The sequence below is a fragment of the Phyllostomus discolor genome, chromosome 10, assembly GCF_004126475.2.
Source record: "Phyllostomus discolor isolate MPI-MPIP mPhyDis1 chromosome 10, mPhyDis1.pri.v3, whole genome shotgun sequence".
NCBI lineage: Eukaryota > Metazoa > Chordata > Mammalia > Chiroptera > Phyllostomidae > Phyllostomus > Phyllostomus discolor.
The window spans coordinates 75,881,366-75,899,281 of NC_040912.2; the positions used below are offsets into that span (position 1 = coordinate 75,881,366).

The 17,916-nt window shown below is 45.4% G+C and overlaps 2 protein-coding genes across 4 annotated transcripts in view; both read left to right on the forward strand.

The window, feature by feature from the left end:
• AHCYL2 (adenosylhomocysteinase like 2) overlaps positions 1-11,465 on the forward strand; it is a 149,291-nt gene extending 137,826 nt beyond the window's left edge. Inside the window, 5 exon segments of the mRNA XM_028525489.2 lie at positions 4,613-4,711; positions 6,393-6,461; positions 6,583-6,661; positions 7,927-8,047; positions 8,446-11,465. Coding sequence (XP_028381290.1) covers positions 4,613-4,711; positions 6,393-6,461; positions 6,583-6,661; positions 7,927-8,047; positions 8,446-8,452 — 375 coding nt within the window. The 3' untranslated portion in view covers positions 8,453-11,465.
• A 3,123-nt stretch (positions 11,466-14,588) lies between these two features.
• The window catches only part of STRIP2 (striatin interacting protein 2), a 38,964-nt gene continuing 35,636 nt past the window's right edge, over positions 14,589-17,916 (forward strand). The window contains exon 1 of one of the 3 annotated variants that reach the window (XM_028526123.2): positions 14,589-15,278. In XM_028526123.2, coding sequence (XP_028381924.1) covers positions 15,135-15,278 — 144 coding nt within the window. In that variant the 5' untranslated portion in view covers positions 14,589-15,134. The remainder of the gene's footprint in view (positions 15,279-17,916) is intronic. The other 2 variants (XM_036010899.1, XM_036010900.1) reach the window with 2 other exon arrangements.

A 17,916-nucleotide genomic window follows, 5' to 3' on the forward strand; every position in this document is an offset into this window, starting at 1 on the left:
TACACCCCAGAGATTAGACATTATATAACTTACCAAGTGATCATCCCAATCAGTCTTGCACCCAATCTGGCACTGTTCATAGTTATTAGAATATTATTGATTATATTCCCTGTGCTTACTTTATATCCCCATTACTATTCTGTAACAACCAATTTGTACTTTTTAAAAAAGATTTTATTTATCTTTAGAGAGAGGGGAGGGAGGAAGAAAGAGAGAAACATCAATGTGTGGTTGCCTCTCCCGTGGCCCCCACTGGGGACCTGGCCCACAACCCAGACATGTGCCTTGACTGGGAATTGAACTAGGAACCCTTTGGTTCACAGCCCACACTCAATCCACTAAGCTACACCAACCAGGGTCCAATTTGTACTTTTTCATTCCTTCACTTCTTTCACCCACCCCCCAAACCCCCTCCTATATGGCACCTGTCAAAATGTTCTGTCTATGAGTCTGCTTCTGTTCTTATTTGTTTATTTTTTTTTAATTTACCTGTTGATAGATATGTACTTGTTGCCATTTGCCATTTTATTGTCCTTTTTTTATTTATTAATTTGAGAGAGAGATTGATTTGTTGTTCCACTTATTTATGCATTCGTTGGTTGACCCTTGTATGTGCCCTGACCATGACTGAACCTGCAACCCTGGTGTATTGGGATGATGCTCTAACCAACTGAGCTACCTGGCCAGGGCTTTATTGTTCATATTTTTATCTTTTTTTCCTTCTTCTTCTTAAAGAAGGCGCTTTAACATTTCGTATAATATTGGTTTGGTGGTGACGAACTCCTTTAACTTTTTCTTTTCTGGGAAGCTCTTTATCTGTCCTTCGATTCTAAATGATAGCTTTGCTAGGTAGAATAATCTTGGTTGTAGGTCCTTGCTTTAATTGTTCTTGCCAATCCCTTCTGACCTGCAAAGGTTGTTTTTACAGCCAGAAGTTAGAGGTACTGCTCTTTCCAGCACTGGGACCTTGGGCTGGGGGGCCTGGTGTGTGACTGGGACCCTGCATTCCTCAATGGGGAACTCCACAGCCAAGAAATCCTTTTGGAATTTTATCCACCACATGTTGGGTGTGGGCTTCATCCCTCCATCACACAAGTCTCAGTGTGCCTTCTTCTTTAAGAAGGAGAAGACTTCCATTGAGCTCAATTTCAGGTGGTTCTGAATGATGGTTCTGTAGTTTAGTGGTAATTTCGATGTGGTTGTAGGAGGAGGTGAGTACTGTGTTTACCTACATGGCCATCTTGAGCAGAGGTTCCCTGACTTATGTTTTAAAAGATTACTCTGGCTGTCACATAAAGAAAACATGTCTGGAGCTTGGGCAGTGATAGGGACAACAGGAGGCTCTTTCAGTATTTCCAACGATAGGAGTCGGTAGCTTGGATCAGATGGGTGAGCAGTGAAGGTGGTAAGTAGTGTCTTTTGTGAAGGTAGGATCAATGGAATTTACTAAATGGATCAGGTGTAGCGTGTGAGAAAGACAGTGGAGAATCACTGTAAGTCGATTCAGTGAAATTGTGAAGGAGAATAAATTGGTAAGTTCTTACTCAGATTTTTATTTTCATCCTCACCTGAGGATCTGTTTATTAATTTTAGAGAGAGGGAGAATCATTGACTGGCTGCCTCCCATATACATCCTAATCAGGACTCAAACCCACAACTTAGGTACATGCCCTGACCCAGAATCGAATCCTCAACCTTTTGGTGTACGGAATGGATGCTCCAAATCACTGAGCCACCGGCCCCGGCTTTCCTGATATTTTTAGTATTCAAAAGTTTAAGGTTTTGTGTTTTTTTTTTCTAAGTAGAAATTTATAGTTTTACCCAGCCTTGAGATGTTGACTGTTGCATTTTTAGGACTAAATAGCTAGCTCATCAAAAATTGGTCATTTAGAAAGCTGCATTTGTTTCTGAGGAATATTAATTCTGTGAATACTTTGGGAGCTTGTGACAGGGACTGTGCTCTTAGCTGCCTTTTGGCCGTGTCTTACACGTAAGTCCTCTCCCTTGGAAGCAGACCTGCTTACCCTCGTGCATCGCATAGAAGGTCTGTGCGGCTGTAAGCTTCGCAATTCAAGTGGTTAAACTAGGATGTACACAGGCTTTAAAAGTTTTTGTCAGCCAAAGAATTGCAACCTGAGACTTGCTATTGACTCCATGCTTAGCAGTACCAGAACCACAGTGTTCTCCCCCCCAAAAACTGATGTGCATTGTTCAAAACCGTGTACTACCAACTTGTGCAAGCACAGTAACTGGCTACTTTACAGTGGGACGTACACCTAGTTTGGGAACGTAGTCTGCATTGGGGAGCTTTTTCCTGGTAGATTGTTTAGCGATTATAAATCCACAGTAAAGACAATTGTATGCCTTTAAGAGAAATTCTTATAAAGCTGTGCTGAGCCATAGGAAACCTTTCTCATGAGCAGGGTGACTGCCAAACAGACCCAAACGGGTTGTTGGAGCTGCAGGGACAAGCTCTTCCAATGCCATTTTTAAACTGACCCTCAGCTCTTTTGCTTGCAGTACAGCCATTCCTGTGCACCTGTGAGCTGCCTCTACTCTAAGCATTGGTCATTTTGTGATGTTCATAAGAAGTGTGCTTCCCTTGATTCCACTGTACCTTTTTTCCTCAGGAAATACTTTCTAAGACAGGTATTAGCAATTCTTTCTAAGAAAATATGTATTAGAAATACTTTCTTGCTAATCATGGAGTAACTCTTTACTCCCATTCACCAACATTGCTTGTCTGCTGGAAGTTTAGGAGTGTGAGACACTAAGAACTTGAAGTACTTTAAAGTCCCGTCATCTCAGTAAATGTCACCGGTGTCACCCAGGAGTATCTCTGGGCTCTTTGTGGTTAATGCCTTCCATGATGATATTCCGAAAGGCTAAGGGGTTTACCTTGTATATCCCTAACTTCCCAAAAGTATCTGCGTACTTAAATTTCTTTGTAACTCTATTTACAGTGTTTGTTTATAAAATTTCTTTTTAAAATTGTAATTTTAAAGTAATATTGGTTTAGCTTAAAATTTCAAACAATATAAATATGTTTAGGATAAGTAAAAATTTACATAATTGAAATTATTATTCTGCAACTAGATTTTAGTTTTCACTTAGCAATAAGGAATGTTTTTCATGTTAATACATAGAGATACACTCTTTTTTAAAAAAACAATTGCATAATATTCCATTATATGAAATTATCCTGATTAGCCATTTACTTGTTGATTTACATTTTTCCTATTATAAATAACAGTGGATGAACATTCTTGGGCACTTATACTTCTGAACTTGAGGAAATATTTCTATAGGATAGAGAGCCTTAAAAGATTGGTCGGGGCTGGGTGGCAGGGTGGGGAAAAAAAAAAAGATTGGTCAAGGATTAGGTACATACAAAATTTTGTTAGCTACTGCCAAATTGCCTGCTAGAAAGGTAACCAATTTATGAAACTGACATCTTGAGAAATTTTTTTATTTCCCATCTACCTGATGAATGGACCAGACCATTAATACAGTCCTGAATACACTGAAATGTCATTATATGTCTGTCTTTCCCACTAGGCTGATACTGAAAAGAAGATACAGCCCCTATCTATAAATAGCCCGCAGCCCAGTAGAGGAGTCCACAGCATTATCGGTCACCTCATCCTTTACTGCAGTGCCCAGAATACAGTGTGCACTTAGTAAATAATTACTGTATATCTGAAGTGTTTCTCTTTATTTGTCTGAAAACAGCTCTTTGGCAGAACTTCTCAGCTTTACCAACTTGAGGCAATAGGGAGTCTTAGACGATGGATTCCCTTTCTATTTTAGGCATTGCCAATTGGAAGAAGAAAGTTGTCTTCCGTCTAAACCCTGTGACTGTTACTTGAGTGCTGCTGTTAATACACTTAACATTTCTCCTCTTGTTCTCGGAATATACAATGTACAGAAATGGAAGGAGGGTGAGCCACTGGGAGCTTTACTCTACCATTAAGCATTTCTCTAAAGGCCACTTCACATTCGCACTTAGGTCAGAAAGCTTCTGTAACTTTAGGGTGAACCACCATCGATAAGAAGGTAGAAACCGGGACACTGGGTCGTGAGGGCAGGACTTGGGCCCCAGCATGCTACGTTCAGGACGTTCGGCCTTTTCTGACTAATCTCACTCAGCCCGGATCCCCTCTGTGTGCGTGTCTCCTCGGCACTTACCTGTTCAGTTTGCACTGTATTAATTTGCACTTGTTTGCATGTTGCTTTGTAAGTATCTTAAAGGCTTTTCCCCCCTCACATATGTATTGTTTTGCATCCCCAACCAAAATAAGAGCTTTTTGAAGGCAGAAACCATGTCTTTGGTTTCTTTTGTATTTCCCATAGCACCTTTTACTGTGCTCAGCAGAGAGTGGGCGTACTGTATATGTTGTGGAATGCCATCCTGAGTGATCTCTCCCTGGCTGGGCCTAAGATTAGATTTCCTGAAATGGAACAGTCCTAACCAACCCAGGACAGGTATTCTCCATCTGGCATGTTGGTTGCTCCTTTCAACTTGCTATTTGACATGGCTCCCTTCAACATCTTTCTGTCCACAAAGGGGGGCCTGGCGTGGCTGACAGTGTGCTTGCTGTGTGTATTCCAGGCGAGTCTGCGGACACCAGAACTGACCTGGGAGCGAGTGAGATCCCAAGTTGACCATGTGATATGGCCTGATGGCAAGAGGATAGTACTGCTGGCGGAGGTAAGACCTGAGGCTGGGGAGAGAGATGCGGCCCTGACAGGGGAGACTGCGATGCCCAGATCCCCCTTTCCTCGTGGCCTCTCGTACTGTTCAATGCCTCCTAAGCATAAGCTTAACTACTTCACCGATGGATTTCGTATCTAACTGTGCAATGTCTTTTCATTTTCACTTGACAGTTTAGAAACTATTTTGGTTCCCCACTTTTCACCAATTATCCTGTCTCTCTATGTCACTCTACAGGCTGAGTCAGGTAATGACTATTACTGTAAAAGAAATTAATGAATAGAACCAGTGCCACTCTGAGTGATGCTTACAAAGAGATAATGTCTCTTGTGGGATGATTTAATCAGCAGGCACAAAGTAGACATTCCTGGCTGTAACTAAGACTATCTTAGGCAAGCTGCAGGTGGGTCGTGTCTTTGCCGATGGCTTCCCTGATTTTGAGTGTCCGTTCTCCTGCACGGAGCCCGACACGCACGGTGGGACGTGCTCAGCTGCGTCCTGGTTCTGTGATTGATAGTTCCCTCTTCTGGCTTCTTCTGGCTCAGACTTAGTCTTGACTTTCATCCCACATAGCCTTTTATGGCAATGTTTGGCCACTTTTCCTTTCTTGAAAGCTTCTCTTCCCTGGTCCCAAATTCCTGACGGCTCTAACGATGCCCCTTGTTTTTACCTGGACACTTTCTCCTCTTTAGGGAAAGATGCCAAAACAACAAGGAGGAGAATAATACTTTTCTCAAATTTTGAGTTTGTCTTTTTTTTCCCTTTTCAGTTTAAATTAAAGAAACTGAATTTGCAAATGTAAAAGAGGTACTGTCTTCACCTAGGGGCCCTTGCATTTATGTTTGTGTATCCTTCCTGTTCTCTGTATGGTTCCTCCCCTTATCTTAGCTTCTCACACACTTCACAGCATCTGTAAAGGGACCGAATTATTTCCCCACAAGAAAGGAGTTGTCCTGGGGGGCAGAGGACAGGTTGTTAAATATTCATTAATTGCTTTGATGTCAGCCCATTGTCTGGTGACTTATTTCTAGTTGCTCTGGAAGGTCCCATCTAGTCAAAAGCAAGGACCAGTTGTTTCTGATTCCTTTGAGCAAAGAAAGTTGTCAAGTTTCCTAGGAAATGAAGTAGGAAAAGATGGCATTGGGGGCAGTTTCTGGCTCTTCTAGTCTCTGAATCATCCGCTCAAAATGCAGTACTGCCCATGAATGTAGGAGAACCAAATTGAGGAAGAAGCACAAAAATCATCACAGCTTCCTTAAATCCAAAAAACTCTTCCCTCCCGACCTGGAGAGATTGCCCCTGGATTTGACTACATCATCGTTGAGGATAGTCTTTCAAAGGACTGCCAATACCTTACAAGGAGAATATTCTGCTGGAGAAAGTAGGAAATTCAGACAGATGCACTCTTCCATAGCCTGAGCCTCAGTATCATGTGACCATCTCTATTCGTGGTACATAATCCCAGAGATCTTTTGTCTAGTACCTTCATCAGATTTTCCAGAACTTTCTATGGTTTCACTTAAATGTCAGTCAGTTAATTTGTATTTATCGAGCACCTGCTTTTTGTCCAGCAGTGTTAGTTGGGAAGTATTTGGAGACTGGCAGGCACGCTCCTCCCTCACTCCTCAGAGGCTGGAGACTGTCCTAACCAGTTTGGGTCTGAATCCTTGCTCTCCAGGGCCGTCTGCTGAACCTAAGCTGCTCCACAGTGCCTACATTTGTGCTCTCAATTACTGCGACTACTCAGGTAAGACCTCAGAGAGGGAAAGCAGTGGGCTGGCGCGGGTCATAAGACCATCAGGGTTTCACTCAATATGGCCTGGATTGCCGTGAATGGCACGTCAGCATCCATCTGTCTGCTTTTCCAGGCTCTCGCCTTGATAGAGCTTTACAATGCTCCTGAGGGTCGCTATAAGCAAGATGTCTACCTGTTGCCCAAGAAAATGGGTAAGCGTGTGTTCTTCCATCCCCATCCTTACCAAAGTAGTTGAGAGTCAGATGCTGAGTGAAGTTTGGGGGCATTATATTGCTTAAGAATGGGGAGGGAGATATTTTTATCCTGTGGAGTAGGAGCTGTGATTCCTAGGGTCCATCCTCAGTGGATTTACCTCATTTTCCGCACGGGTTACCCCCGTGAAGTTGTGACACTTTGTTGTGGTTTAGTTTACTTGAATTCTAAGGATTTTCTCTCGTATGTAAGAATCTCAAAGGAGAAAAAGATTTCCCCCAAGACAGAGGAATCATCCCCCACCTTGTGACATCTGACTTATTGCATTCCAGGTAGCCCCTCCGAGACTTTCCTCAGACCAAGAAGACTTTCATATACACTTTCTAACTCTCGCCCGTTTGTTTCAGGCCAAAGGGAAGCTGCGGAATAGCTTCTATGGAGAGTTCAGTTATGTGGGTCTTTTGTATAAGAGAAACATTAAACTGTCTTAAATTTTTAAAACGCCTGCCTCGAGCACCTGAGCTGATACAGGTGCTTTATAAGCTCCCGAGGCAGAGGTCAGGGATTATATCAGCTTCTGGTTTCGTTTCGCTTTAGCGCTAGATGCAGAGCAGCTGTCGGAAGCTGACATGTGTTACCTTGACTGGACACCCTGGAAGGACATAAAAGAAAGAGAACAGTCCATATTCTGAATGAATATGTAATGAATTTAGGGAGACCAAACAAGTATATAGGAAATGACATAAAATTCTGAAAAATATGTGTTCAGGTAAGGGACTGTGAACAGAAACACATGAGAGAACTAAGCCTACTCACAGCAAAGCAGACACTGTAGTGTCATGCCTAGTCATTCCCTCCAGATTTACCAGCGTTAGTTTGTCTGAGTGACTCAGGGTATGGAGTGCACAGCAGAACCAAAGTTGGAGCTTCCCATTTATCAGTCCCCCCACTCGCCCAACCTTTGCTTTAGACCCAAAGTCCTGTTACTGCTTTCATGTCTCCCTTCCCTTCTCATCTGAGGAGAAGGAAAAGTTCAAGGTAAAAACAGCCTGTAAGGAAGAAAGGTTATGGTTTTGAAAAGGTTATGGCTCGAAGCACAAGAACTAAGATTCCTTAGAACTAAGGGCCAGTGAGCAAATTGAGCATTTCGTATTCAGCTCCAAGAATTAGAAGGTGCCTTTCAACTTCTTAAGGCCTAGCCTGGAGAGAATAGCCAGACGGAAGACAGGAATGCTTACACCTGGGCTTCTGTGGTCTGTTCCAGATGAGTATGTGGCCAGCCTGCACCTGCCCACCTTTGATGCCCACCTGACAGAGCTGACAGATGAGCAGGCCAAGTACCTGGGACTCAACAAGAATGGGCCCTTCAAGCCTAATTACTACAGGTGCCTTGGGTTCCCCAGAAAACAGGGAAGCCTGGGCAGTGAAGAGCTCCCTGCACTGGGATTGGTCTTTGTGTCATCGCCGTGTTTACATGGGCTCAGAAAAATAAACCCACCCTCCCTCACTGCCACCCGCAGAGGACTCGCTGAGGCTTTCTCCAGACATTAGATTTCTCTTTCCTGAGTTTGCCTTTCTTCATTTCATCTTCTTGATGTGATTTTTACCTCTGTGGAGAAATACTGGCCGTTTTTACTGATGGGAAAAAGCACCACAATAATCTACCCTCACCATACACTCCAGAAACATCCCTGCCTCCGTTACACCTCTAGACAGGTTCTTCATGTCCCAGCATCCCCACAAGCTGATAGCCTCACAGTCTCACCTTTCTTTTTCCCTCCAGGTATTAAGTTCCTGTAACTCAAGCCAGAAGAAGTTTTAAGGAATAGAACTCCAAGCCTTTTCTCCACTCCTATACAGAAAAGAACCCAGCAAGCTGCTTCTCCAGTCAGCTACCCGCCGTGCTCACCCTATATATTAGGTTATTTATTTATTAAAATCTAGAATCCTGTGCCTGTCGCTTTGGCCCAGAGTGGTTACTGCCCCGAGGGCTGTGAGGGCAGCAGAGGACAGACTGAGGAAGGCAAGAAGTGGGGTGACCATTCCCAGTGCACCTTTTGCGTTACTCCCCACCGAAGCCTTAGCAGCGGTCATTTTCCTCCCGGCCCACGCAGGAGTTAGTCCAGGGGCTCCAGACTCCTTGTTTCCTGGGGTTTTCTGGAATAAATGTCCAACAGCTGCCTTTCTTGGCTTTGGGAGTCCCCAGGTAAGGCTTTTGGAAGCCACTGAATTAACATGGCCCAGGTGCCCAGCCTCGGCCGTCACTGTCACTGCCTCCTTTATAAAATGGTTGGAAGGAAGGAGTGTCCCGGCTTTGGCGAGTTGCACCACGGACTCAGCTGTGCCTGTGCTTACTGGGAGGCCCCCTGGCCCAGGACTACTTTCTTCTCCTTGAATATTGATGTCCATTTTAACACTTTCTGGTTCCGAGAGGAATGTGCCTCCATTATTTCCTCAGCAGCTCTGTTATCTGTCAGACTTTTTTTTTTTTTTTTTTTTTTTTTTTTTTTTTTTGCTGTCTTTCCAACCCAACTAACCTCTGCTCAGAAAGGGGAGTGGCAGCCCACAGTTTTACTTCCTTGTCATTTCACTGGAGAGCCCCCAGGAATCCCCTCCAAATTGACACTGTCTCCAAAAAGAAGGTCTCGTTGTGAAACATTGCTTCCCGAAACCCTTTTACTGCCTAAAACTATTCCTGAAACTGATCAGGCAAAGGTATACTTTCCAAGGGACCTGGGGTGTAGGGTTTTGAAAAAGGGACAGGTTTTCCAGGTATACAGATTGATACCCTAAAGAAGCAGAATGTATTTATTTGTCTCCTGGGCCGGGTTTAGCAGCTTAACTGGCTAAGCTGTACAGAGATGACACTATAAACTGGGTCCAGATGATCTGAGCTAGTTTGACTAGGTTGAACTTCATCAGACATTCAGCCATTGATGAAACTGAAATCCAGTGTCTCTGCAATTTGGTCTGTGGTATTTCTCCTCTGTTGGGATATCTTTTTATGTTCCGGCCTTTTCCAACGTAGGATTCTGCATTTCAGAGGTCGTTTCTTGAGTAACTCCAGCATTACAAACAATTAGTAACGTGAGCAGCCTGAAATGTTATGTCCCACCTAAGAGTTTGATTCCTTTTGGAAACTGACCTGTTGGTCTTAGGGTTCCGCTGGAACCAGATAGGTGCTAAGAGTTAAAGTCCAGAGTGGCTGTACGAATCTTGAATGAAATGAGTCCCTTTACCCCCCGCCAACCCTAATTACACTCTCAGGTTTGTTTTTCCATTTTCCCCACTATCATGGTCTGCCTCAAAGTCTCAGGACCAAGGTGACGCAAGAAAACACCAGACCACCCAGGATCACTATAACCTTCCCACTCGAGCTTTCCTCCCCAACCTCCACCTTCTCCAACTTACCTGGTCTTCACATATACCCTTGGAGCTAGTCTGGAAGTGATCTTCCGTTTGGAGGTATGGGGGTGGACCTTGGGTAAATGACTGTTTGCCTAATTAAATACTATATCGGCTCAGCCCATATAATCTGGTTCATCAGAGGCTATATGTCTTAGCAAGTACAGGAAAAAGGCCACGTACATGGGTATATTCTTTCATACAGATCATACGTAAATGCTAAAATTCCACTAAGCCATTTAATTTTTTTATTTGCCCACCTAGTCCTGATTTTCATATTAATTGGACCCCTTTTGCAAAAGATTGAATTCTTTTGTACCTTATATCCAGATAATACTCCATTAGGCAGGTATCTGGACTCTAGCCTATTATGTTCTTAGGCCAAAAATCATAACCTGCTGTTTCTCAGCAAAGCCTGGCCCTCTGTAGAGCTTACTGTGTGCTGATCCTGGCAGAACACGCCCTGCCTTGCTATAGTGAAGAACACCTATTCCAAATGAAAAAGGAGCCACGCTGGGCTTCTAGGTTAGGTTGCCAGTGTTGCTGCCCATACTTAGTGAGGTATTTGCCTCAGTTTCAGATGACTTCTCTTCCTTTCTCTGTGGGGATCCTGTGTCAATCAACCATTAAGAAGGAGACCCAGGTTTCCTGAGAATTTGGGCTCTACCTTAGTGTTGGAATTTGGTCATTATTCCCTCTACCTTGCAATCAGAGCAAATGTCTCCTTCCCTCGAGCTCCCACCTTAGATGCATCCTAGGTATGTGGAAGCATGGGAAGGAAGGCTAACCATCTCTGTATGTGGCCTTGGCCTATGGGGATACTTACCATTTTCCCTGTGATGAATTTGTGCTAGTTTTCAAGATCTTTTTTGCCTTCTTAATGTAAATATTGTTTTCTTTTTCTCAAAAAAAGAAAAATATCTGGTCTACCTTCCCTCTCCCCTCCTCACCCCTCCCTCCTCATCCTGTCCTTTCATGTGAGCACGGCTCCCCATGGCCACGTGCTCCTGCAAAGCTTTTTCGCTGCTTGGCTTTTCTCCGAACAGATCTGAAATCACTGCTCCTATGGTTTTCTCAAAATTAACTTTGTCATGGTTTTAAAAGAAATCAGAATGCATTGTTGCATTAGGCTCTTTTTAATAAAGGAAAATCATGGAAAGAAAATAGGCAACACCAGCAAATTATACGTGGACAAGTTCTAAACTATATATACATACATATATATATATAAATAATCATCTAGTCCTCATTGTCATCTTACTGAAAGGAAATAAAACCTCTAAGGATCACCATTACTGAGAGGCTCTTGGAAATCTTAATGTCTCCTAAGTGATTGTATTAGATCAGCAATAATGAACATGTAATCTCAAAAGATAAATAAAATATTCTCAAAGTGGATTCCTGTCTTGAGAGTATTCCCTGTTTCTGTGAACTGTGAATTTGGAGATCAGAGCCGTTTCCGGGCAACAGGCTCAAGAGCCTGCTGGAGGGCGAGGGTGTGCCAAACTGACGCGGCCACCAACTGGCAGGTTGAATGGCCTTAGCCTTGAGCCCCATGTTCCATGGTGGATCATTCCACTAATTAATATCCCCCCCCACCTCCATTACATGTGTAAATATCCTGCTTTCTCAGAACCACCATCCTGGGGAGTTGAGAAGTGTAGCTTTAGACAAACTAAAGCCTCGGTCTAGGTTTTCCAAGCCTCCAGTATGCTACCCTGAGCTGGAGAGCACAGAAGCTCGCTGACATCCCATGTTTGGGGACTTAAGGACCCCGATATTCAGGACCTGACAACATCCAACCACGGGGAAGAAAGTAATCTGGCAAAGATTCATCTCTAAGGCAGGTTTTGCCTGACTAAGTCAGTAGCCAGAGGATGAGTAACCAGAGGAACTGCCTGTTCCTTCTCAACTACCAGTTGAGTAAACTGTTTTTAAGCAGCTTTCTGATAGCCAGCTTCTTTAGTTGGTAACCTAAACTAGTTCTACATTCTGAATGCAAGATATTTTCTCATTACACCCACACGTGCCTTTGATGGGGAGAGGAGAATGTTCTCTTTCTACTATTTTATTCAGACTGCCTGATACTTCCCAAACTAGGTATTTTAAGACTTCTTATATTTTATTTTTAAGCGTTCTCAGTGTCGTGTTACCTATTTAATCACATATCTGACCTCCATGGATTAAAGTGAAGCGCTTATATGGGAAAAGGGGTGTGTTTCATCCTTGTGATATACCTATTTATATATCCAACCCTCTGCCAGTAGCCTCAGGAAACCTGGGTTTTGGGACAAGGAAGTGTGGTAGTGGAGGTTTAAAAATAACTCGGCACAGGAGCCACCTCTGCAAGATGGAAAAGCTCGTGGACCAGCCCCTGATTAGCTCCGAGTTATGGGCACCGCTGTGGTCAATGGTATTGATAGCTGTCACTTCTTTATTGACAAGTAAACTAAAAGAACTTGAGTGTGTGCCAATTCCATGGCCTCTAGTCAAAGTTGTCAGTTAATTTGGTTTCTTGTTCACCAGATAGCTTCCTCCTCATGACACGCTCTGAAAGTCTGGACCTAATAATGGTCAGAGAGATGTCTGATCTTTACTGTCTTCTTGGAAAAGGTAATGGATTGAGGTCTCTTCTCATGTTAATTCTTTGCAGTCTCCATAATACCCATCTTTCAAACCCCTTTTCTGAAAGTGAAGCCAGGTGGAGCTCTAGACTCCGCAAAAGGCTTTACATACAGGCCACAGAGGACTTGAGAGCTGTCCTCAGTCCCACTTCCAACTGGAGATCACCCTGCTCCCTTCGCCCTAGGGATAGGCTGAAAAGGAACAAGCCTCAAAACTGACCACTCCTGTCTGCCACCACAGTTGGAAATCCTGCTGATTGACAAGGCTCACGAAAGAGAACATGAAGTTCTGGGCCTGTCAGTCCTAGAGCTCTGACTGCTTAGGAGGAGAGGTATTGGGACGAGGGAAGGTAGAACAATTCATTCTTTTATTAAGAAGCCCTAATGGGCTGTGCTGTGGCAGTGATGAGCTGCGCGTAGGTTGTGCATTTCAAAGCCGAGTATGATTCCTTAATAGTTTAACAAATTATACCCTGAAAAGGATTCAGAAATCAGTAGTTTAGGCCTTGAGCCAAGGACTTTCTTAGAAATGCATATTAGTTCAATTCTGTTAACCACTGGGTCTCAACCCCAGAAGATTTTGCCCCTCTGGGGACATTTTGCAATATCTGGAGACATAACTGGTTGTCACCCTAGGGGGAGAGTACTATTGGCATCTGGTGAGGAAAGGCCAGGGATTCTGCTAAACATCCTATAACGCACAATATAGGCCCTCCCCACAACAGATAACTTTTCAGTCAAAGAACCCCTGTGTTAAACATACATAAATGAGCCCTGGCTGGTGTGGCTGAGGGAATTGAGTGCCCTCCTGTGACCCTTGGGTTGCCAGTTCCATTCCCAGTCTAGGGGCACATGCCTGGGTTGCAGGCCAGATCCCCAGTAGGGAGCTCGAGAGAGGCAACCACACATTGATGTTTCTTTCCCTCTCTTCCTCCCTACCCTCATAAATGAGGCATACAAAAATGAATAAAATTTGGCCCTACTCGGGAGCTTCTAGTACAGGTGGGAGGTGGGGATGAGAGGGTACAATAAGGAGATGTTGGGGAGAGAAAGGAACTCAGAAAGCTCCAAGGAGTGCTCACTCCCTCAACTCTGCCTCAATCTGTCACCTACTAACTAGTAGAGGAAAATGTGAGGGAAAGAGTTAAGAAAGGGACAGAGTTGTCCCTAAGACATAAGAAGGGGAATAACTCCTTCAGGCACCTTCCTTCGGGATACAGTGGAAGGATTTTTGATCCACGCTGACTTGGCTTGACACCTACACTGCCTGAACGGGTTGAGGAGGGTCGAAAAGAAGGCTTTCTAGAGAAGGAGGTGATGACTAAATAGAACCTTTAGGAAAGGCCAGAAATTAGCCAAGAGAACAGGTTTCCTCCAGGGAGAACAGTACCTTCAAAGACACTGAAACAAGATAGAATATGATACCTTGAGAACTGTGAGGAATAATTGATCTCTACGAGTCCTGATTTCCTCATCAGTAATACTGGATTCGTGAAAACAACCTGTCAGAGAGAGAGGTGTGATATACCTGGAAAGTGCCTGGTGCAATGCCTGGAAAGAGTGTCAGTTCAACAACAACACCCATTTGGTCCATCCATTCCCCTCAGGCCGCTTATTACGACCCCAAACTGCCTACCCATTTACTGCTTTTTAGATACATTCCGGAGTGGGCAAGCCACAAAGCCTCCTTTGCCCCAGGGCGGATCTTAGAAGAATGAAGCAGAAGACTGGGTGAGGGCAGGGCTTGCTCTTCATTTTTAACTCCCTGTATCACAACGTTAAGGAAGGTGCCCCACTTCAGCAAAGAAAGGCAGGTGACCAGGAGCAGCAATTTCAGGGAAGTGAAAACGCCCCGCCCCTTAGACCTTATTCTCCCTGGCAAGTCCTCACTCCGAGCGGCGTGAGTTCTCTTGAGAAATCTCAGCTAAGAGAGAGGACGAGTCCCTCGTTTCCTGCGGTGCGCCTGGCCACCCGGTGGTGCCATCCCTTCCCTGCGACAGAAGCGGGATTTGGGACGTGTGCAGGAACCGGGATTTGGGGCAGAGGTCTGTGGTAATGGGGGAACGGAGACTGCAGTGGAGCAGGAGGCGGAGACTAGAGCTCCCTGAAAGGTCGCTATTTAGGAGGGGGTAAGTGCAGAGAGCCCAGTATTGGGGGGGTGGACTTGGGAACAATCCAGTAGTCTATCCCTATCAGCAACGCCGCAGGACTGGGGTGGGAAAAAGACAAGGGGGGGGTGGAAATCCCTTGAAGGAGCCCCCACCTCTTCTAAGTCCCGCTCCAAGCGGTCGAACAACCAATCGTGTCGCGGGGCGGGGCTGCGGTAAATAGTCGCAGCCAATAGCTGTGGAGGGGGTGGGGCCTGGCTGCCCGCGCAGGGTGGCGGGGTCGCCTTGGGCGAAGAGCTCTGAGCAGCTGAAGGGGAGCCGCTGACCAGAGCCGCATGGAGGACCCCGTGGCTCCGGGGGCCGGGAGCCCGCCCGCCAATGGCAACGGCAACGGCAACGGCAACGGTGGAGGCGGCAAAGGGAAGCCGGCGTCGCCTAAGGGTCGGGAAGCGTTCAAAAGCCAGCGGCGGGAGTCGGAGGTGAGCAGCCCGGACAGCTTCTGTTGGAGCTGGGAGACACCCGGGGGCAGGCAGCTGTGGCTGAGGTGGTTTGCCCCGGTCCCTGTCCCCCACCCCGAGGCCCCCCTGCTCCAGCGCTCCCCGCTCCCCGAGCCGCCCCTTACTGCGGGCTCTGCGGGGTCCGCCGCAGTCCGGACTCTGGACTCTGCCGCCCGGGATCCCTCTCCACCCGTCTCCTGCCGCGAGCAGGTCGGGGCTTTGTGGCTCTCTGGCTTCAGCTGCGGGAGATGTAGCGCGACCTCGAACGGACCAGATAGTTTTCAAATATTTATCTCACTAATCGCTGCAGCTCCTTGAAGTAGGAATTCGTATCTTCGATTTACAGAGCAGCAAACTGGCGCGGAGAGGCTGAGTGACTGGCGTGAGGGGCGGGAGACCTGAGTTCCGCCGCAGTAAAGGGGAGCGGGCGTGCGGGGGGGGGGGGGGCGGCGGGCATTCACCCTGCCACCCTAAGGCTCCCCGAGCCTATCCAGCTGTGCCTTTGCCTTCCGCCCTACCCTTTTCCCCGGGTGTGCTGGCAGGCTCTTTAGGGTTTAGGGAGTCCTGGAAGGGTTAATAAGACAGGATTCGGCCGGGGCAGTACAGGAGTGAGGATATGGAACTGGCCCAGGATACAAACCCACACATAGGCGTGTGAATGTTTGGGTCGCTTCCTGTCCTAAAAACAAAACAAAACAAAACAAAACACCCCTAACCAGGGGGATGAAAGGATTGGATTATCATCACTCCCCCACTCCCCTCCTCCAGCCAGTCTCCATCAACTAGCCCGGAGTAGAATTGGATCTGAGCGGGGACCAGGAGAATAGATCACAAAATGTCAGGTGTAGACGGATCTGTAGAGATCATCCGGGTTTGCTCTTTCTTTTACAGAAGTAAAAGTGACAGAAATAACTTGCCCAAGATCTACATATGGCTTAGTGGCCAGGAGCACCAAACTTTGGAGTCAGCCAGACCAGGTTTTGCATCCAGGTCTCTGTGACTTTTGGCAAATTGCCAAACCTCTAGGAGCTCCAGTTTCTTCATTTGTAAATGAGGTTAATGCTCGCTACCTCAGAAGGTTGTAATAAAGTCAAAGTGAGATGACCGAATGTGTAGTGTTTAATTCAGTGCAGGCACAGTGCATGTAATGGGTCAGTTCACAGTAGCTCTTGGTACTGTATATCATTGTCACTAAGGCACAGAGCTGGTACTGGAGGCCAGGTCTTCGGCATCCCAGTCTTCGGCTTCCCATTTGAATAGTGTCTCACAGTTTCCAAAGTGATTTCACGTACGCTTTCCTTCTTGATACAGACAGAATAGGACTCCACCCCATTTTTTAAAAGAGAGAAGTGGAGGAGGTGAAAAGACTCATCCCAAATCACACTGCCTTTCAGGGTTCTATTCACGACGCCATCTTCCCCACTGCTTAAGTGCCAATCTGGACTTTTAGGGCACCCTTTGCTTCCTTCCCCCACAGAGACATTGTTCCTACTCAAATGTGGTTTTGTGGGGGGCAGGGGGGGAGGTAAGTAGTCATTCTATATGCCCAGCACTATTTTAGGTGCTAGGAATACAGCCATGAACAAGGTAACATCTTTGCCCCGTGGAGCTAACATTCTAGTGGAAGTGGAGAGAGACACAATATCCTAATAAACAAAATAATTTTAGAATGATATGTTTTTGGAGGGAATTAAAATTCCTCCTAATGTTGGACGTCTTGTCCCTACCTGTCAAGTCTTCCTTCAGGAAAAGGCTCTGATAGTGTTGGGTTGGCCAAAAAGTTCATTTATTTTTTTTCTGTACGATGGCTCTAGTAGTGCTTAGTTGTCTTTTGAAACAATTTTGTTACATTGTGTTGTGACAGCTGTCATGTCAGCATGCATTTTTTTAAAACATATCAAAATTGGTGAATTTGGGGGCAGCCATTTTAACATTGAAGATGGAAGAAAATATGCAACATTTTTGGTGTATTATGCTTTATTATTTCAAGAAAGGTAAACACGCAAGTGAAATGCAAAAAAGGGTTTGTTCAGGGTATGGAGAAGGTGCTGTGACTGCTCAAACTGTCAAAAGTGGTTTGTGAAGTTTCTTAGTACTATTGACATTTTGGCCAAATAATTCTTTTCTGTGGGGCTGTCTTGTACATTAGAAGATGTTTACCAGCACCCCTGGCCTCTACCCACTAGAAGCCAATAATGGGAGATAGCCAATATACTCAAAATACAAATCAATAAAGTTATTGGTGAAAATGAAAAATGTGTCTTTTATTTTATGGAAAAAACTAAAGAGACTTTTTGGCCAAACCAGTACTTTATCTTTGCCAGTATGTTCAGTATCCAGGAACTCAGAGCTTTCCACCTGCACCGCAGTTTACCTCCTGATTGTCTGCAGCTGCACTTTTCCTGCCTGGAAACGAACAACTGCAGTGATCCTTGCTGTCTGGCTTCATTGCAGGCCAACAGGCTGGCTGGAAAGATTAGCTTTCCTCTACCTTCTACTGCAGCAGGAGAGCTGCTTCTACCTGGCAGCACACCCTATCTCCACAACACCCAGGTGCCAGACTCAGATCTGCTCTTCCTTCCCTCCCTGCTTTGCTTTCCTGTGGAAGGTTGTCCTCAGG